General features: G+C 38.6%; 1 protein-coding gene across 1 annotated transcript in view; it reads left to right on the top strand.

Moving 5' to 3' along the window:
- KIF26B (kinesin family member 26B) overlaps nucleotides 1-22230 on the top strand; it is a 288079-nt gene that overhangs the window by 76964 nt on the left and 188885 nt on the right. Inside the window, exon 3 of the mRNA XM_032683581.1 lies at nucleotides 10752-11285. Within this exon, the coding sequence (XP_032539472.1) occupies nucleotides 10752-11285 (534 nt within the window). The remainder of the gene's footprint in view (nucleotides 1-10751; nucleotides 11286-22230) is intronic.

The following is a 22230-nucleotide window of genomic DNA, read 5'->3' as shown; positions in this document are numbered from 1 at the left end:
TCCCCACACATCTTCCTGCACTCACCAGTCCCTCATACCCAGACTCTGTCACCTACCCTTCCCACAAAATACCAAACCCTGTGCAATCACTGCCTCAGCAGATGCAGGCAGAATCTGCTGAATTGGAGCCGAAACATATGCTGAAGTATATACATTAGCTTATAATTTGTGTAGAAAGTCACACACTGACACAGTGTAATGAAATTTAGCAGGTATGTTTGCAGTGGACTTGAGAGAAAAAGGCTGCGTCATAACACACGTTCTACCATGTGTGTTGGCATAGTTAAACAGTTCAGCTACCCCAGGGCTGGAGTAAAGAGCTTTGCCTGGCAAAAAGGTGTCCTGTGCACAGCAGTTTATCCTTGTGATGTATGTGAGAGAGTTGTGATGGAGTAATTCAGTTCCCACTGAAAGTTGTCAGATTCCTGTTACTTTCATTAGTTTCTTCAGGATTTTGGTTTTTTTCTTTCTTTCCCTTTGCATACTGCAAATATTTATGCTGTGCTAACCAAACATAAGCTGATCTTGCAACTGAAGTGGAAATCTGCAAACAACTTTGCTCATGAAATTATTCCCAACTGAAAAGCTGAGGTGTGCTCCTGCCTCTTGCCCTTTATCCCAGGTGGAATAAATGTTCTTTCATGGCTGCTCTAATGCGTTTAGATTTGGCTGCACAGCAGTTGGGGGCACTCAGCACCTTCTAAGACAGATTTTTACTTTTCTGGTGCATTTTTGTTTGTTTTCATATGTCTGTAATATTTTTCTGCAAGCATAACAATGGTATCAATATATCTAGACTATTGTGCATGAGAAATGTGTATAATGTAATGAGATCAGAAGTGAGAGAATTTTAGAGGGAGCAGTGTACTTACATATACAAATTTCACTTCCAAAGAAAAGCCTTTGATATGTTATATCTCAATTTAGGTGTTCTAGGGATCACAGGCAATGATTATAAGTGATTCCATGTGCACAAAAGAAATTAAGCAAAACCATAATTAGACAATTTGATAATTAGATCATTAACAAGCTCTTAAATAACTGTGTGATGGAAACAGCTATAAATACAAAACTATATCTGGTTACTGTCTGGTATTTTGTCAAAGCTTCAAAGCTGAGGAGCTTTGACAAGCAAACATAACTCATGCTGAGATAATGTAAAACTGTTAGGAAAAATGTCAATGGGTTGTGCTGGGATTTTCCTTAGTTCACAGTATTAATAAAAACAAACCCATGTGCTAATAAAAACCAATGAATAATGTCTTGCACACCTGAAGTCGTAAGTATGGTATCAATTAACCTGAAGCTGGGATTAGTGCACAGAGTGAGGTGGGGCGTGACAGCTGAGGGGCAGGAGAAGGGTCAAAGGGTATCTGCTGGGTTTGGGAGTTGTGCACCTGATAAGCCTGGTGAGCCTGAGGCTGGAATCCAAAAGCCTGTGCAAACCAGAAAAGAGCATGGACATTGTATTGCTGTCAGGAAAAAATAGGATGGCGATGCTTTTCCCTCTCTGAGGTAAAAAGGGGGTTTCCAAGAGGCTGAGTCACTGAAATGTAGGTTTGATCTTGGACACCATTGGAGTTTGCAGAATCCTGATGCAGAAGCAAGCACAGCAGCCCTTGTGTGGGTGAGTGAGAAGGAGGTGATAAATGATAACAGGCCAAATGTTACTGAGAGAGAAAGATTTAACAGATCGAAGTGAGACTGTGAGAGCCTGTATGGTTACACAGCAGGGGATGTTAACTGCCTGTGGAGCAAGTGACTGTCAGCACCTGGTATGTGGCTACTATTTAAAGCAGCAGCTTGCTACAGGCCTGGTATGTGTCAAGGAGGATATTTCAGACAGGTGCTGTCAAACCTCAGAGTTGCTTACAGGGTACAGTTATGCAACTTTTGTCCATCCAAAACAACATAAAGTCTTTTAGGAAAGCAGGGTGGCATACAACCTATTAATAGGAATGTTGTGACCTTCCTTCTAGGTCAGCAATTGAGTATCTTTGCTGACCCCATTAGGAGACCTTCAAATTACTTGTATCAGAAATTAGGGGAAAAAAAAATTCTTTCATAGATCTTTGCCTTGATTTCTCCTCTTTCCCTCCTTCATCCCCTTCCAGTCTCATCATCAACTTCAAGTAGATATTTTGTCTTCTTCTTCTGCAGCCTAAAGAGTTGTGCAGTCATCTAGGACTGTTCTCAACAGTCTTGACTAACCCTCCAACTTTCTCAATGCTCATTTGCTTGATCCTGGGTGCATTCCCTAAAGAAGGCATGTATCAGCTCTGTGGGCATTGAGGTGTATGTTTACTTAAGTCAAGAAAAAAGCTTACAGAAATCCCCAGTCAATACTAGTGTGAGATGTGACTGTCGCTGAGTGGTAAGAGCAGGTTTGTATGCAGCTTGGAATGCTCTGCATGTACAAGGATTTGAGAATTAGTGCAGAGAGGAGACTCATTTCTGTTTCCAAATTACATGTTTGTAACAAGTTATTTATCTAATGAAAAATGGAAACATAAAGAAGAGACAAATACATTTCAGTTTTTCATGTGCCTGTGACTGTGGATGTGCATGGGAGGGACTTCATTATTGCCGTGAAGTGACTATTGTCTTTGTGATCTACTTTCCCAGTGGTTAGGAACAATATGAATTCTCTTGTTTCCTAGACGGCACACAGAAAAGCTCCATCTGATTTGAAGAATTTTATTTGCTAAGATTGAGATTACTTGGGTTGCCTGGTGTTTTGCATTCAAGGACATGAAAGAAGGTCAATTTAAAGTGTGAATTTCAAATGGCCCTGACAAACTTCAGCTCTTCAGGTTTTAACTGACCGTAATTAGTTCTGTACTAAGGTTTGCAATGTTCTAATTCTGGTCAGTCTTTGACCTTCCCAACTCCTCTCCAGTCAAGCTGAGAACCATGGAAATCTGATATGTCAGAAAAGAAACTGGAGAAGAGAGCCTGAAAGACTGTTGCTTGAGGAGAGGATATCTAAGATGAATGAAAGGTAGCTTTGCTGCACCACGTTGGAACATTAGAGTGAAGTGGAGAAAATGACAGAATTCTGTCCAAAAGTCAAGTGATTCAAAACAGACAGAAGGACACAGTAACCCAAAATTAAAAGGAAGACTGGTTGTGCAAAGGCAAAGCTCTTTACCCTTTGCAAAAGCCACCATTAACCTGTATCATTCTATTGACTTTTTTTACTTTTTTCCCCTCCAAAACAGTGATCTTGAATGAAATTTAAAGATACTAATGCCTCTTAGAGTGGAGAGAAAAGCATAAGAGTGAGCCTTCAGAAATGGTTTAACAAAGTAGGATACAGAAGTAAGCTGCAGAGATCAAAAGTTTCTGATTCTATGATGCATGTCAATTGTAGACATGTTGAAGCTGAACAAATTTGACAAAAAAGTAACATATTCAGTAGTTCTTTTGAGAATGTTAAGTTATGAAATAAAATCCACGATAATCTTTCTAATGATTGTTTGGCTAAAATAAAAGATTTTCATGTTTGAAAAGCAGTTACAAGAGGTTTCAGTTTGCTATAAACGTCTTTTTAAATCAGGGGAACAGTAAGTATATAGGTGTCACAAATACTATCCTGACCTTTGCATCTGTGATGTTTAGTTACCGTACTTCAAGTATGACAGTTTTTGAGAAATCACTGGTTGCTGTGTCAATAGTAGCTCTGTGCTGGCATTTGTCAAAGAACTGTAATGCTCTTCTCTCAGGAAAAGCAAGCTAAACTTTGAAAATGTGGAGGTGTGTCAGAACAAGAATTGCTACTGTAACCCGGTTGCTCAAAGAGGAGGTTCAAGTGTTCTGTCGATTTAGTGTTTATCAAAGCTTGGAATAATGGGAAGGTTTGAAAGGATCAAAGAAGAAATAATATTATTCTAGTATTTTAATGTGTCTGGCCCACGTAATCATAGGTCTGTCATGTTTATCCCAGATGGGTTTGAAAGGATGGGGAACGGGGTATCAACTGTACAGAACAATGTCTTTGTGAATGGTAATCAGCAGGATTTTATGAAAAAAGGGTATCATATTTGCCACTATGGCGAGGAGCGAGAGTAACATTTGGTTGATAAAGCAAACAGTTTGCAAGCTCACGAAAGCATCTAATCCTAACCTAGTAGCTAAGTCAAATTTATATCTGGACCCCAGCTGAGTGAAGAGGCATCAATAGCCACCAACTTCCGTGAGGTGACTGGAAACTTGACCAAAAATGCATCTGTAGTACATCTGCGTTCCATGCATGACACAAAACTGCTTATAGCAGGGAATGATGCGGGGAAGTACCAGGGGGTCAAGGTGAACAGTCAGTTGAACACAAGCTCATAGTGTGCTCTGGTGGCTGAGAAAGCAAATGCAATCCTTCCACAGTAGAAAGCAAGGAAGAGAGAATAGAGCTGCTGCGTTTTCCAGCATAAGGGATGAGGTTTCTGCAATTCTAAGTTGTATCCATTCTTTGTTCTCAAAGGGATGCTGGAAAATGCTGCCCTTTCAGCAACAGCTGAGTTTGTCTGCCACATAGCTGTAGAAGAAGCTTCCCTCCAGGAGACCCTGTGCGTGCTGTGGCCAGAGATTTAGTCTGGGCTGCAGGGCTCTAGACAACTGCATAGCAGAGTTCATTGGGCAAGACTTGGATTAGCACCACTGAGTGTGTATTTAGATTTTCCTGCTGCTATTTCATCTCTTCTTCTCAACCCAATTAAAAATCTGGCTGCTGTCTAGCTATCGAATGCTAACACAAACACCTGTGTGCCAGATGTATATAGCTGTAAGTCCGTCAGTGCTGATCCATCACCAGAGCCAAGAGCCATAAGCCAATTCATGGAGCAATTAGAAAACGCTGCTTATTTTTTTCCCCTTTTTCTGTTCTTCCTCCCTATTTTTAATCCTCCTATTTTCTCAGGGTTTTCTCTCTTCTGCTTCCTGCTGCTGCAAGTTTGTAAGGTGAGCCCTGCTCAGACTTTCTGTCTCTTTCAGATAAGAAAACAGCCTAAACCAAAGGAACACATTTTTTTGGCCACAGAGTGGCTGGTTTATACTGACAAGTGTTACATTATAAAAGTCCAAATGTCAGTTGTACGTGCCAGCTCAAGAAGAACGCCTTGAAATACTAATGTTGTGAGTGCTACCCTGGGCAGGATTCAGACTTGATTTTTGAGTTCCCCGTCTTTCTGAAAAGAACTAGTCCCCCAGATGTGTTTTGGAGATACCAACTGTAGGACAGTGTGCATTTTTGAAAGTGAAGACTCAAGTCAGCAGTAGAAAGTTCAAGGGACAAGAATGGTAATAGTTAAAGAGGGGGGATATAATAAGACTACAGAGATTTTACTGATAAGACAGTCTTTTTACATGGGCTTGCTGGAAACTAATATAAAAACTAATATAAAAAGCCTCTCTTATTCTACTATGCTTTCCTCATGATCTCTGTTTCTCCTTTCAGGGAAGTTCCCTACTTACAGCTCTCCAGTTTAGGATTGCCTCCTCTCTACTGTCCCCAGTGTGCAGTGACAGTGATTATGGGGGGATGTTCCTGCTGGGGAAAGGAGAGAGTTTTAGAAGGACAAGAGGGAAATATGTTCTTTTCTAGCAGAAGAGATAAGATAGTTTTATTTGCTCGGCTGGGAGTGATAATAGATGGCTTATGTGAAGAAGACATATTGGGTGTGAGGGATGACTTCTGTGGCAAGGAGGGTAAAGCAGTGTGGTTTTGCCCAGAGAAGGTGCCAGTTGCTATGTACAGAGCAATAGAGCAAGGGAGGCCAGTTTGTTGCCCCGTTGGTCTTGCTTACGTGCAACTTCGGCTTTTACTTACCAAAACACTGCTTGTGCTAGCAGAGATCCTACCAACTTGGATAATTCAGAGGATTCAGTCTTTCAATCTATGAGGGTTACTTACCAAAGCTAACTGATTTTTATCCAAGGGTTCCTGGCTCAGTTTGATGGTACAGTACTACTAATTTACAGTCACTGTTTGTATCCTGTCATGCTTTCTTTAAGCAAAACTCCCATTGACTTCTGTATATTTGAAGATACTTTTGCTTTAATGGAAGTGGTGCCATCATAACAGTGAGGAGCTGTTTTTCAACTGTTGGGGCTCTGGAATGATGAAAACAACAAACCTCTAAAATGTAGCCTAGAAAATTATAGGATACGTTTAAGTTAGGATGCAGAGTTTTGGAAAATAGACCAAGTGCCTCTGGAAAACAAATTACAAGTGTAATCTCTTTATTGAGCTCGAAAGTATACCCTCAAGAGAGAAAGGAGAATGGAGGAGATTTTTTTGTTTAAATTTCCCCCTACCTACATTTTTCCTAAATAGTAATCAACTATGGACTAGCAGGATTGTGTTTAGAGTAGACATGTTTGCACAATCATAGAATAACATGGTTTTTTTTATCAGGTTAAGACTTCCCTCCTACTTAAGTTTCTTAAGTTGTTCTACTCTTTGCCTGTGGAGAGGGAGAATCTGGAAAACATACTTCTTCCTGGGAAGAACTCTGATTGATGCTTTCCCTTTTTCTCCTCACCTTGTGTGATGGATTACATACCAGCAATCATTACTGCCTGGACCATTTCAGAAACAAGAGAACTGCACGAGTCTTTTGTGAGCATCTTCAAGTGGAAGCTGACCTCTGTGATTTAGTTAGTATTGACTCTTTGTTTTTCTGTAAAGAGCGGTGAGTAATATTGGTGTTGAAGAACACAATATGTTCAAAAACATCTTGAGATCCATTGTACATTTGAGTTTTCTCTGAGGTAATGGTGTAGGGTTACAATGTCTAATTTGCATAAGCTGTTGTTGGCCAAATCAAATACAGTTGTGTATGAAATTTTAGAGAGTATGTCCTTTATTAGTTTCTGCCTGCTGTATGCTTGCAAAAGAGTAGAATGTGTACAAGGTGTTTGTATACGAATCTATGATCAACTAGTATCCATATAACATGTAAAAGTGCAAATTGTTCATCTTATTTCTTGCCTGTCTCTCTGTCCAGCAGTTGAGCTCATCCTGCTTTCGTCGTGTCTCCTTGTGAGCTTTGTGTAAATGTATGTGTGAAACAGGTGGTGCTTCATACTGGAAGTGGTTGTTTGCTTTCTCTCCTGAGGAAGATGTCCTCTAAGCTTTGTCATCTGCTTTCTTAGCAGTGGAGTTAAAACATCATGAGAACTATATAGCAAGGCACAGTTTTATGAAGGGAGATGAAAGAGAGGAGGATGCTTCTGCAGTCCCTTACATGATCATACAGTAATGCTGTTCCTCCTCCCCCATGAAATTAGGACTACATTTACTCTGGTAGAGCTGTCTGTGTAAGAAACATTTCAGTGTTTCTTAACTAGTGACTGTTTGCTGGGTACAGGAATTCCTTAGCCTACCTTGCGTCTCTAAAATGCAATATTTTGTTCCCTCTTCTGTATTTCCCATGTGGGTTTTTAGTTCAGTAACAAAGATAAGGAATTAGTTACTATCTGGTTACAGTGGAGAAGATGAGGAACTAAACGTATCTGGAATTGGTGTTTACTTGACCTTGAAAACTCAAAGGTAAGGTGAAAAGCCTTCTTGCAGTGTAGATCAGCGCGCACTCTGTTTAGTTCGCTGCTTGCCTTGTGCATTTATGCCATGGTCTGTGCTATGTCTGATCTCCTGAAGCTTTCAGACCTCTCACATGCCTTCATTTGTTTATTGTAGGAACAGGAGTTTACAGTAATGATGTTTATACTAAAGATGGGTAAACCATTACAGCAAGAAGAGAAACCATCGTGAACCTTTGCCCTGAACTCAAACCAAACTCTTTTGTGATTTTTAAAGTTCTGTTTCAGTTTTCAGTGTCACTGTACTTTGTTCCATCAGGACTAGAAATGAGTGCCAAAACATAAATGGCATTTCCAGTGTCAACCTCAGATTTCACAAGCAAATCTGCTCTTTTGCCAGGGAGTGCAGAGCTTCTTAGACCTCACAAATTTTGGTAGTGAATATAACCTTTTTCAACTTCTGCTACTCAGTGCAGCTAGCTCAAATTGCTTATCTAGTGAGGCTTGCCTGTCACTGTTTTGTATGGGACAAGATACTGTTTATTGAACCATTAAGCATTCCTAGGGGAATGTGTGCGTAAACTCTCTAGGCTCTATCAGTTTTGTTTTGAGAACAAAATGTGACTAATGTGCTTCTGGCACCTGTGTTCCTCCAAATTTATTTGCTGTCCTGTAGGCTTTTCTGTTTCATATCCCAGACTTGGATCCAGGTAGAACTGTCTATCTAGTAGAATCTGATATATTAGTAAGGCCAATCTTTGGAGTAACCAATTCAGGTTTTGCTTGTTTCTCCTTTCTGCTCCTGAGGAGGAACAGTCTTTCATCTTCCCTTCCTCCCTCTCTCTCTCTGTTTATTGTTGTATCAGAGAATGATCTGATGTTTGTTTTAACACTGAGATGAAGCTGAATTCACTGCTGTCCAGTACTCTTTAAAGTTGGTGCGCTACTTGAATATTTATATCATGCTGACATTTGCTTATGTTAAAGAAGGCATTATTTCCTTGGAATATTTATCATAGTATCCTGAAATTTCCATGTTAAACTGCTGCTGGATCTCAATGTTGTATATAATTACCTGTGTCCAAGCCCAATTGCCTTAGGAAGTTAACTTTCAAAGAGCAACAGCTACCTTTGTGACACTTGCTAGCTGAAGGAAGAGCTGGCAAGGATTTTTCCTCGACTGATGTGGAGCAGCCTGGAAAGAAGACACACACCTCACTTCAGCTGTATAGGCAGCTTTGTCTAACTCATTATGGGAAAAGTAGAGAGTCATTTCCCTGCACACCTGACATCACAGAGTGAGTGCCTATATCCGATGTGATCTGTTGACCTAGTTATGGTCTGGGATGGAAAATATGATTTGACATCTTTTGCATCCTGTTTTTTCCCCCTGATTTCCACCAGTCCCTTTCCCAAAGGTTAAGGGGGAAGGGTTGTTACAGAATCCAGTTCCTGCCTTCCTGACACACTTTGAAGCTCTGACCCCCTTTGTGCATAGAATAGAAATGACCAGCTTGAGGCTTGATCAGATCTCAGCCTCCTGTTGTTTCCCATCAGCTTATATGACTCTCCCGGGCTTCTGGGGCTGGAACTACTCTTCTGCTGCTGTGCATAAAGAGGCACCGTGATTTATGAATCAATTAATCACTGCATGCTGAGGAGCTGTTCACGGTAGTTAAACAGTGAAAATAAAATGCTCAAGTATATTATAAAGATGGATCATAATGAATATGACCCTCTACCAATGAATTCTCTCCCTCCCTATATTATACCCCCTACCCACTTTTCCAGCACAGCCACACTATCAAGACATGAAATTTGTCTATCTCGATTGCACAGGGTTCATCAAATTACTTAATTACTTGATAAGGGTACTGCCTATTTGTGGGATTTTTTTCCCCCTCACACACACATGCATTCTTTCAGTCTGATTTCAGTTTGCTGCTAAAGCTATTAGAACCACAAAGATGGAGAGAATAAAAAAGATTCTGATACTACTGATTAAATCTTTTTGAGTAGTCATAAGAAAATCCACCAGTAAGTCTCCAAAAATTAAGGAGGGGCAGGTGAAGTCTGCCCCACTTGGTCTGTAAAACTACAGAAATGTGGTGTGAAAATTCCAAGAAATATTTCCATCAAATCACTGTCACCTTTTTGCTCTGTGTACCACACACATCATTGCTGTGAGTTTCTGAAACTGCGTGATACTGTAAGAATTAGGCAAATTTGGTGCTAAGCCTCTGTTAAGACTGCTGTTAGGCTTCAGAACTTATTGAAGCACTTTGCAATTTGGACCAGCATTCAGATCAGGGTGGCACATTGCTCTGTGGGGAGCACCACTGGTGTTCAAATACCTACCTGTGAGATAAGACTATGAGGCAAAAGGCTTTAAACTTGATTATGTGGTTTTGCACCAACACTATGCTTTCCGAGGAGAAAATTAGTCTTTACAGATTATTAACTCTATACATGTTGTATTTTATAAATAAAATTATTACTTTATTTTACATTATCAGCAGATACCCGAAATAGTGGTAGAACATTTCAGTAACAGAAAAGTGATTTGTTTTCATTTGGATTTTTTTAGGGTTTTTTTTGGGATGGATGGGATTTGGCTGAAAAGTGTATTCTTGGTAAATGACTTTATCAACTATCCATCTGTTTTGAATTCTGAAAAGGATTTTGGGAGAGTGATAATACTTCTGTTTTTTCATTTTGTTTCTTTACAGCAGTCTTTGAAATGTGACATTTTTGTTGCAGAGTATTTCCTGGGTTTTCTAAGTACCAAAAGCTGGCATTGATGAGCAGATGGACTTATGAACCTTGCTACAAGTCCACTGGCTATAGTGGAGTTGCTCTTAATCTCACCTGTGTAACTAAGAGTAGATTTCATTCAAGCCAGAAACTAGGTGCAGTGGTGTGAAACAAGTTAATTCCATTTCTCTGCTATGCATTGAAACTTGCAGTGGAATTATAATATTTGCTACTTATCAGTAAAAGTAAAAGAATTTTTTTCTTTCCAACACAATCTAGTTTCTCAGATTTGTTCAGCTCTGCTGCTGGCATATGTTGACTGTATCTAATGGCCTTTGTTTGCATTCGAAGCTTATCTCATAAACTGGCTTTTGAAATACAGTAATAGTGTTTCACTGTGGTGACCATGGTTAAACATTTCTCTTCTGTCCTCTCCTTACCCTTCTCTGTTTGATTTTTAGGACCTGGGTTTCTCTTCAGTGATTCATGAGAAGCTCCAAGTTCCCAATACCATTCGTAAGGCATGGAACGAGAAGGACAACAGATGTGATGTTTGTGCCACACACCTGAACCAGTTGAAGCAAGAGGCCATTCAGATGGTGCTGACCTTAGAGCAAGCTGCCAACTCAGAACATTACGATGCCTCGCCAGGCTCTCCCCCACCTCTCTCCAATATCCCCACGTTAGTGAGTCCCCGGCACATGGGCAGCCTGCAGCCCAGGGACTGGGCGTACATGCCTTCTCCTTATGCTACATCTAACTATACAGGCTTTGTTGCCAACAAACACAGTGGAAAACCCAACAGTTTAGGAATCGGCAACGGGGTGGAGAAAAAAAATGGCTCTCCTGGACACCAAGCTAAGGTCAGCTTTCAAATGGCCACCAGCCCCAGCAACGGTAATGTTCTCAACTCTGTGGCCATCCAGGCCCATCAGTACCTTGACGGCACTTGGTCTTTGTCAAGAACGAATGGAGTCACTCTATATCCCTACCAAGTAAGTATTTTCAAATAACAGAACATGTTTGTTTCCCTCCCATTAAAGCTTGCATGGGCATACTAACACGGTTTGCTCCTGTAGGGTAGAAGTGGAATCATTTGAATAGGGAGCACCAGAACAAGGAGTGATATAAACTTCTGTTTCCCTGATAGGGGATTGAGTTGGAGGAGACACAGACCAAAAGCAGAGCTAATTAGAACACCTTTTATAAATTCAACTGTTATTAAGAGCAGAACCAAGCTGTTGTTTTTAGTAGCAGATAACTAATACATTATAAGCAATTATTTGCTCATGCAGTTACTTTCTCTCAGAATACTTGGTTGGAGCAACAGCTGGGAACCAATCACATATGTTTACTCGCAAGTGGAAGGTGGCACTAATGCACCAGTGACTTCTGAGTTGGAATTCAGGAAGGATCCAGGAGGTCTTTTATTTCATCATATGTGTATCTTGATCCTTTGACTACATATAGCAGGCACTAACTTCATCAACGTGTTCTAAGTTGCCTGCATTCTTGATGCTAGTGTGCTTGGTGGCCTTCTGCAGGTTCAGCTGATTCTTGGTGTTTTGATTTTTATCAATTCTCATGGATTCAGGATGTCCAGTAACCTTCAGATCTTAGAAATTCAGGGAGATTTTCAAGTACTTCTCAGCACGGTCTTTTCCTTCTCTTTGGCCTGCTGTTTTCTGGTACGCCACAGCCATAAATACCTGTAGAATCCATCTGTACCAGATGGCACAGAAGAAGCTTTTGTACGACAGGAGGTTGGCTTTCTGATGTGCTTAACTGTAGCTGGTGGGATTTTCAGAGTGCTCAAGCACTTGCAGACTGGGACATAAGCCTGTTCTTCCTGTGTTCTCACAGTCATCCCTGTTGGCTTCCTTAGGCCTGTAAATAACTTTGAAAGTTGGTCTTTCTATTAAGTTATGAACATAGTGCAAGATAGATCCCTAAATTAATATTTAACTTTTGTTAGTATAAGTAATTGATATTACAGCCAGAAAAATGTGAAGTTATTCATAAGCATTAAGATATTGTCATGCACCAAAGCAAACTAGGTAAAACCAGAAGTTATTTTATCTACAGTTATTTTATCTGGAAAATATGTGACTTTATGATTTTGTGATTTATGCTCTAGTGAACCTAAATCACATTTGAGTAGGTCAGTATGTGGTCATATTTTTGATCTAAGAAAAAAAATCTGATCTAAGTTTGAACTAAGAAAAAAAAACCTAAACAAAGAATGTACATTAACAAATCTGAATAACTATTGTTTGTATTAGGAAAATTAATTCAGTTTTATTGCATTCACAATCTCTTAGATTTATCTATGAAAATGTGGGTTTTGTTTACTTTTTTATAATTTTTGCATTTCTAGATGATTCATTTTGACTTAAAAATATTCACTAAGGAGAATCTAATATTCAAAATTGTCCAGACTGATTCTGTAGTTTGGCTCCAGTTAAATTAAGGACTCTTCCCTACCCTTCCCTTTCAATAAGCATGAAATAAAAAATATTACCTGCCCTTCAGACCCCCCCCTGCCAAAGAACTCCAAAAAAAGGACACAAAACCCAAACTAACCCCTCAGAAAACAGCAAAACAAACAAACAAAAAAATCTGACAAACCCAAACAAACCTAGCAGTGTTGGTCTTTGATAGAAGGTGTTTATTGTTTCATTGTTTTCTTTAAGATTTTAGTTTCAAATGTTGAAATTCTCACTATACTCAAATTGTCACATTTAATTCTCCAGTTCAGAAATAGTAATAAAGACTTTCATCTTTAAACACATTAAAAAGAATTTAGTGTTTGTTTAGTGTTGTTTAGTGTCTGTATTCTGTATCAGACCGAGAATCAGTCAAGTAAGAAGAAATGCTTTTAAATGTAATTTACTTGTAGTTTCAAATATTGGGAAGATGCAAGCTTTGCTTTTTTTCTGCTTTTGTGTGCAGAAACCAATCTTACTTGCTACACATTTTAGATTTCTGTCCCACATAATTATATTTTTGTTATGCACTTACAGTTACAAAACTCTGCTGGGGAAGAGCACTAGGAAATTGAATCTGTTATCTCATCTTAATTAGAACCCTTCTTGATTTGAAGGTGAATTAAAAAAAGTGTTGCTAGCTAGTTACTTGTGAATGTCTATATATTAATTAAGTTTTCTTGCTTTCCCTTAAGAATAGTGATTAGAAAAACCTTACTGTGCATTAGCTAAGAGGAACAGAAGATAATTTCTTGGGATAAAAAGCCTCGTGCTTCACACAAAGAAGTGCAGTACTCTTTTACATCATAATCTTGTTAAGTAGTTGTTCAGGGAGAAGTCAGTCTCATGGCTCTAGACTTAATGGCACCTGTGGTAGACACCTCCCATTGTAAATTAGCTTTTGTTAGACAGTCTAGATAACTTGGAAGAAATGGTTGAGTACCTTGAAAACTGACTGTGATTTCTTCCTTAAAGTATCATCAAGAAGAGAAAATACTAGTTTGAAAGTGATGTTCTTTTGCTCAGAATTGACTCACTGCAATTTTAGGCATCAAAAATATTCCTAAAATTGTGAGTTGTATGATGTTATTCCTTTCCTAGCATCTTCCTTCCAGACTGCCTAAAATTAGAACCTTGTTATGGGGAATTAATTACATTTTTTGTTTCAGTTCCAGTAGAAAAACAATTTAAAAAAATAAAGGGATTATTGTGATATTGTAAGGCTCAGCTGCTACAGTAGTGTAAGACAAGTCTTAAATGACGTGCCACTATTCAATTAATTTTGCAGAAAGAACACTTATTACCAGGGTAAGTAAAACAAATGTGAATTTATATATTATCAGTTTTAGTAATGTATTATATGTTTAAAATCAGAAAAGTAGAAGAAGTAGCGCTGTCTTTAACTGGAGATGCATGTCGGATGTAAAAGAAAATTTCTAATAATTTCATGGATGCATAATTTGAACTAGTCAATGGATTCTCCTAAGAATTTTGGAGAAGTTGCTACTAACAATTTTGTAGGCAAAACTGATCCTACCTGGAGATTAGGAGATGATGTAGATGAGCCCATCAGTCCCCACTGTCCCTGTTTTATGTGATTCCATATTTAGTCACCCCTTGAAACACAAACAAAAATCTGGTTCTAAAGATCTGTGATGTCTCCTAGGCCTGACAAAAAGGGGGCTGAATCAAATTTCGCTTATAAGTGGTCCTTTGGAAAAAACAGGGAATCAGCTGCAGGGAAATGGAATTATTGATCCTTTAGCAAAGAGGCCTGTTAAAGCCCTTCTATGAATACTGGAATTCTGAAGTGTTTACCTGGTCAGGGTAAAACTGACACCTTGCTGTTTAATACATGGAAAAAAAAACCTAGCCAAAATTCATTAGAATTTGATTGAGAGTCTGAAAACTGTGCTCTTTCAGTGCTTGTCGGCAGGTAGCATTTGTATACCCTGTAGATCAGACTGTGTTTTAACACTTGTAAAGGCCTCTGTTGATCTCCCTATCATTCAGAGGGATTTCAGTCCTTCCCTGCTCTGAGAAAACTAATTTAGATTGGTGAGGTTTTACCTGAAAAGGGCTGCAATTATTTGTGCAGCTGCTGATGTGAATTACAGGATACCATAGTGTTAAGTACACTTCTGTTCCTTACCAATTATTACATAACACTTCTAAAGAAAAAGAAACCTTTGGGCATGGGGTTCTAATATAAGAGCCAAAAGTCCAAATTCCTTAATGAAATGATTGCTTCTTGTAATTTTTATAGAGAATGCGATATTAAATTGAATGCGTAACATTTTCATTACTTTATAATCCCAAGCTGATAAAGTAGCTAAAGCAAAAACGCCACATTGGAGAATAAGATTTGAGTCCTCAGGAGTTCAGACTGATTTAGGATTTGCTTTCAAAGGGAAAGGACTTGAAAATAGTGTCTAGATTAAGCTGGTTACACTTTATCTGGAGTCAAAGCGATCCAGTATTTTACTAAAATATTAAATTAACTGCATGATTGTCGTGTGTTGGTGTGAGCTGTAGAACATAAAATGGTGGGCACATTTCCTTGGTATTCCAGTTGCCCTCCTGGATCTGCGTAAGAATCTTTTCATGACTTTATGCAGATAATTTCAAAAGGCAAACCAAAGGAAATTTAGCACAGCACGTGTGGTAGATTTGAGTGACAGGAAGGTAAGAGTAAGCCTGAGAACTGGAGAAGGTCAACTGTTTCAGGAACAATTTAGGCCACAAAAGGGAACGATGTAGCAGTTGATGTGGGTGAGCATTCCTTACTCCTGCCCTTGAGGATGTGAAGTTTGATTTTGGTAAGGAAAAAGGTAGTGTATGTAAGGATTTGAGTAGGACCATTGTGAACATAACGATATTCATGGAAAAAGTGTTCCTTTCTCCCCTGCAGTTAAAAAGACTCTATTGACTAAAAGTTTGGAAAATGAGATCTTAAACTACTGAGAGCCTCTTGGCCTGGGGCATAATGATCTCAAGCCTATTCAGAATTATCAAAGGCTTTGTTTGTGTACAATTGATGAAAGCCTACAGAATGTATGTGTTTTCTGTTTTCTCTTCATATATAACGTGTGTTTAGAAGAACACTGTTCTGTGAGAAAGTACCAGCTTGTTCTGGAGCTTTGCTGTGATGAATGATTTGTTTGGAGTTTACTTAGGTCATGACTGTCTCATAACACATCAATTCATTCAGAAACAGGCTTTTGAAAAGAAACTGGTAATGATTAGAGTTGGACACAAGATGGAGAATTCAGATACAGAGCCAACACCTATGTGGGGGGTATTCCCATCCAGGATTTTGATTCCAAGCTTTTTTTTCCCAAGTCTTTGCTGTCTAATTTATTTCTCTTCCATTTGCTGCTGCTTCTGTTGCTTCTTCAAGTGTTCAGCAGGATAAAGATAAAATTGATTGCTACATCAGTGCCAGGGTAGTTTAAGTGCCTTCTGAAGCATATAATGCAAGGTAGAGAAATGAAGTTACTTGCTCCATCTGCAGACTAACAGTGTCTTCTCTTAGTTATTCCATGCTTCCTAGAGCTGGACTGTTTTACCAAGGCATCTTAGAAACAAAAGATTTGTATGTTGACCTTTCTAGTACCATGTTTTTATGCAACCACACACGATACACTGAGATACCTAATGCTGGAAGTATTTTGCCTTTTTGCAGTTAGGTTTTGGTTCAGAATTTTTTGAACGGCTCATGTTTCAATAGCAGTTCAGTTGCTGTATGTATGAGAACCACTTCTGAGTGTGGTGACTACCTAAACATAGTCAAAAACTTTTTGTTCCTATTACTGTGAGCTAATGAATGATGATGCTGAGCAAATGTGTGCAAATTCTTGCACTGATTTTTTTTTTTTTTTTATTCTGTGACCTGGGCTCTTAACAACAAAGTGACTCCATAGTGAGACTATACACTGAAAGTGTGGGAATTTTATTTACAAAGATTGTTTACCTGGACCAAGAAGCAGAATGTCAAACAAGTTCATTGGCACTGAAATTATATCCTCGCTTAATTATCTCTGTTGCCCTCTTCCCCCATGCATTAGTTGTTATCTCTGAAGTAGCTCTCCTCTGACTAAAAGCCTTTTTCAACCAAATCACTCATAATTAGATATGACCCTACCAAAGTCAGTGTATGTCATCAGCTGACATTTTGCCATGATTGTTTGATCATTCAATTTGTATATTACAGGAGTTAGCTATTTGTATTTCATTCCTCCTGTCCACCCCCTCAACTAACAGCCCAGTTGTATACTGATTTTCTAATATCATAAAGAGGGGAAACTGAAGTCTATGTGAACTGTAGGAGAGGTTTGGTTTGGTTTTTTTTTTTGCATTGCATGGGTGTGATTTGATCCCTTACGTCATTTTTATGCATGGCTTAATGACCTTAGCATCATTACTTTTCCCCTTCATGATACTGGGGTGACTAAGGGAAGAAAGAGGTAAAGGGTATCCCATGGGCTGAAAAGAGCTAAATAGGCTTATCCTGTGAGTATGAAAACCCCATGACTCAATTGTGATGTGAGGAAGAAATCTGGACTATTATAGGAGCGAGTTAATCCTGTAAATTAGCAAAAGCCAGAAGATCACAATTAGTGAGGATTTGGAGTCTTGGTTTCCTTCCCTGCTCTGTAGCTTAAGGATTTTGTCCACATGTGAGACTAGTTTCTTTTCTGAAATAATAGCTGTGCTGATTGCTTGCATCATTGAACAAAAATATAAACTGAGAGGAGAAGTGATGTTTTAACAGTCAGAAAAATGATGTAGAGATGGAATGGAGCGGGGGGGGGGGAAGACAAACTGATACACTGACACAAATTTGTACTTTTGTTTCCTATGATATAAACAAGGTGCAAGAGTAACTAGAGATAAAAATAGTCAGCTCCTGCTTTCATAGTTCAAGAACATAGAGAGCTAAGACAGCCAATTTAGAAGTAAGAGAAAATATGCTGTTTATGCAATGTACAGTTTTTTGGGACTTATTGCTGTAGAGATAGTACTGAGGCCAAGAGCTTAGGAAAATTCATAAAGGGATTATGTGTTTATGTGGTCAATAAAAAAGTCCCTTCTTTCTGATATTAGCATAAAAAGTAGTAGGAGATAAATTTCTATATAGCATAAGGCAGTTGGTACCTTATATTCTATGGAGAAGGCTTCTTTAAGTACATCCAATATATAGCTAAGGAATAGAATTTCTGAAACTGCCACTGAAGCTTTCTGGCATAGGTGTTACTGGGTTCACTGGGAGGAGGATACTCAGTACTTAGAGACTCTTTGTCCCTGTGTTCTGAAAGTGGGTGACTGGTGCTATGTTTTGGATGGAAGCCTATGATAAACAAATTGGCAAAAAGTGCTTTTCCAACAGTTTCTACAACATTTCTGGAGTTCGACGTAAGTGTGGTATGTTTCAGAATTTTGTTGTTGTTGTTATTATTTCTTACTTAAGTTTTGAAGAAAAGATTCTAAAAAATCTCTTGGATTGAATCATTCATATGAGTAACATTCTGGTCTTTAATTCTGCATAAATATACAGTCCTTGTGGCTGATGCTCCTCCTGTGTCTTACTACTGTTCAACATCTGTTGCAAGAAGAGAGGAAAAAGAAATGTACTAAACCAAGGGTAACTCATTCTAGCTGAGATGGGAAGGAGGGGATGACAAAAGAATTAACAAGCAATTTTTTTAGGAGTTTCTCTTTAAATTCCTAAGGGATACCACTCAAAGAAGACATAAATCAGTGTACTGTCTCATTGACTAAGACATTTGTTTCTCACATTGTTTTGCATAAATGGGATATGGAACTAAGATTAGATTTAGACATGTCATCATACTTTTTTGATTTTTGTGTAATTCTGTTCTAACCTTTGATTTCTCCTTAGAAAAAATTCGAGCCTTTAAAAATGAAGAACTGTGTTACTATGCAAAAAATAAATTTACAAAGCCTTTACTTTGATACTATGCTGCACTTATAGGAAGTAAGGAATAAATTGCTAGAGACTCATCTCACTCTGAAATGTGATTCCACACAGCTATCATGTGGAACCATTGTTTTCTTTTCCCTAAAGTGCTCCTGAAACGGTGTCAGAAAGGGAACATCAACTCGTCTGTTGAGACTGCTCTCTTTAATTCAGTGGATTTGAGTTAAAGTGATTGGTTCTTCCCTTATATTCCGGAGCATTGTGCACTTGAGAGGTGGGTGTTGTCAGATAGAATACATTTGGGGCCAGACGTTCTTCTGTCTCACTCTGGGATAATTGCTTTGCGGTTGACACGGCTACTTTGGTATAGTACAGATAAGAATGAGATCAATGTCAGCCCTATAAGATCTGATCATCCAGAGTGTGAGAATGGCTGTGGTGATTGGAGTAAATGTAGTGTCTTGCTTTCATAGTGGGCTTCACTCCCTTTTGGGTTGGTGAATGGGGAAGCTTTCTTTTACTATACTCTTATGGTCTGACCTGACACTGAAGAGTCTTTTGGAACTACTCTTCTTGACAAATGAAAGCAGAAACCTGATTGTCCAGCATCTTTTGAACTTTGAACGGGCCTAGATGTGTCTTATGAAGAATAAGGAAGGATTACATCTCTGCAGGGGTGAGAAAAAGCCCCTCTCAGCTAATGAAAACATCTTTTAGATCTGAAAACTGCTCTGAGAAGAAATGAAATTACATTTCACCTTTCACTCCCACCTAATCTCTCAAGTTGAATTCAGAACTGCTCCAAGGGTTGAAGGGAAAGGAACAGTAGTGAGCTTTCATCTTCCATAGGGTTTGTTGGTGCTCATGATGGTTAGTGTTGCTAGCAAATCTCAGCAGAAACATCTGTAGCTCTTCCTTGTATGACAGCACTAGAGTCACCATCACTTATGTCATTAAGGTGTCTGAGGACTTGGGTTCTGTACACCAGGAAAGCCTCAGGTCTCTCTGGTAGATGTGAACGTCAGGTGACTAAGCTGCAACCAGTGCAAGGTTATAGTTGTATGGATGGGTGTGCAAGTGAAGTGTTTCTATTGTGACAGCTCTTTGAATCAAATACTGCCAAGCTTTACTTCAAAGTGATACTTTTTAAACTGTATATGTGTTTATTAAATATCTGGCTAAATTTATGTACAGGTGTTTGGCTAATGGGAAAGGCAGGAAAAGAACTGAAGGTTGGAACTATGCTTGATGAAATCACTTCTGTTTCCCTTACTTCACTGTAGCTGCATGCTTGGTGTCACTGGATAATCATAAAGTACACTTGCATTGTGAATCCTGAAATTTTACATCTTTTACTACCCTATATATTACTTTCCAAGAAAGTCAAGACTATTAGTATAAGCAGAGTTTAGGCCTAGTTTTGAAAAAAAATTCTATTTTAAAGCATGTAGAGTGATACATTATTTTCTGTAAGAGAAAGAGAGTTGATAGGTAGGGTTTGTTATTACTTTCTTTCCTGACAGGTTTTAGGCTGCTGGAGCTAGGCAGTGTTGCTGGATTTAAGCAAAAATCATAAGCACAATCATCTCTGTGTTTTATTCTTGTGTATTTTCTCAGTTACTGCAGTGCAACATAGAAGATGGAAAATTAATTCAAGCGCTATTAGAGAAATTGTACAGAACGTATCAGAAGAATATATAGTAATGAGATACTATCAGTGCTTAATTGATCAGACTCTATGATCCCTGAAGACTTTGTATGAAGTTTGTTGCCAGCGTGCAGGAGGTAAAAACAGATGTAACGTGATCCTCAGTTGTGCATACAGATATATTATGGCAGTGATCAGAGACAGGACTGACAGGGAAATTCACTCAGAAAGCTTTGTCTGCATATGGATCAGCTTCTGTGAAAGTCATTGTGAAAAGTCTTGCAATGTAAGAGATTGCAATGTTGTGGAGATTTCTGATTTTTTTTGCTTTGAAGTAATGTAAACAAAAAATATCATCATTTGTCCTGGACAGCAAATAATATAACCAGATACTGTTCAAATGACTTAGGAGAACACCACAGTGAAGGATTTCTGACCACCAGGCTTCCCTGATAAATTATAAGAGCATCAGAGGGTGTCCTAAGCTTACCTATTTTACTTTACTTTTAGATGTAAGTGCTAAATGAGGGATCAAGTTGTTTTCATGTAGCTAAGTGCTTCAGAGGGAAAAATCTCATTCTCATGTTACTGGCTTTTCATTTTTTCTGTCCTTAGTCAGTCATCAGAAGGGTTTTTGCATCTGTAATCCTAAATGATGGGATATGCTGTTTTCAGCCAGGATTCAGTAGTGATGCTTATGATCTCCTAACTGTTGTCTTGCAGTTCAGAACCTTTGTAAAGATACATTTAAACATTGCCAGAGCTCAACTTACCAAGATTTATATATAAGTATTTATATAAAAGTAGATGAAATGCAGACACTTGACCTGGGTTAGATGAAGATTTCTGGAAAGAGGCTTGAGACAGGGGTTATGTATGTGCAGGTTATGTAGATTATGAGATTTGTCCAAGCTAAGTGATGTGAGTTTCTGTGCTTCCTTTTCCATTCACTGCTCAATTACTTTAATCACATATTATGAATATTTGCTGCTTCTCCCTGCCACCTCAATTCTTTGTCTCTGAAGCAGGGAGAGTCACCATTGGTGCAAGGGGCCATTACTTCTGTGTCCTCTACACATTTTATGATTCAATGAATATGAATAATAAAATACCTTATTCCTCCTATGTTCTCCAGTAAAGGTGATTTCAAGTGTGCCAGTGGAGGATTATTATGGCTTGGTTTCCTTTTGAGTATAAGAGAGTGGGAGGGCACCTATTAATTATAAAAGCTTAATAGAAATTCTGGAAAACAGCTGTTTGCTCCTCAGTATCCCATTCTATCTGCTGGAAAATTTTATATAATTCATGATAAAAAAAAATCTTTATTGATGGTACTGCTGCTAGTATCCTTGTGTCCAGTTTGAATAAACTGAGTAGAAATTTTCTCTTTATAATTTTTTGGAGAATCTGTAGTAGATGATACCACAGAAAGCCAAAGGACCTATCAGTAGCCAAACTATACTAGAGCAAGAGAATGGTTTGGGCTTAGGTGATTAGAGAATTTGCTTCCAAGACTTTTTAAATGTTGCATGGGCATGAAGTGGGGAAAAATGAAATTACCAGGAAAGATATAATATACATTCAGCTGAACTGTATAATATTTTGCAGACTTTAAAGTCCATTTCTGTAAAATGATCAAAAATGCTTGGAGGGAGGAAACAAATTTTATTGTGCTGCTTTTTACGTGTTAAGAACTAGATGTACAGGAAAGTGGAAGGATATACCTGAGATGGCTGCTATGCAGTTTGTAAAGAGTTGAGAAAATAACCTTTTTTTCTATTACACTCAGAATAAAAGGGCCATCTTGTCATTTCATATGTCACGGTTAGATTATTCTGTGCCTGCCTGAAAGAATCAATATCAGA

Source organism: Chiroxiphia lanceolata, chromosome 3 (assembly GCF_009829145.1).
Source record: "Chiroxiphia lanceolata isolate bChiLan1 chromosome 3, bChiLan1.pri, whole genome shotgun sequence".
NCBI classification, from domain to species: Eukaryota; Metazoa; Chordata; class Aves; order Passeriformes; family Pipridae; genus Chiroxiphia; species Chiroxiphia lanceolata.
Note: the sequence above shows the minus strand (reverse complement) of the source record. Positions and strands in the feature narration are given on the sequence as shown.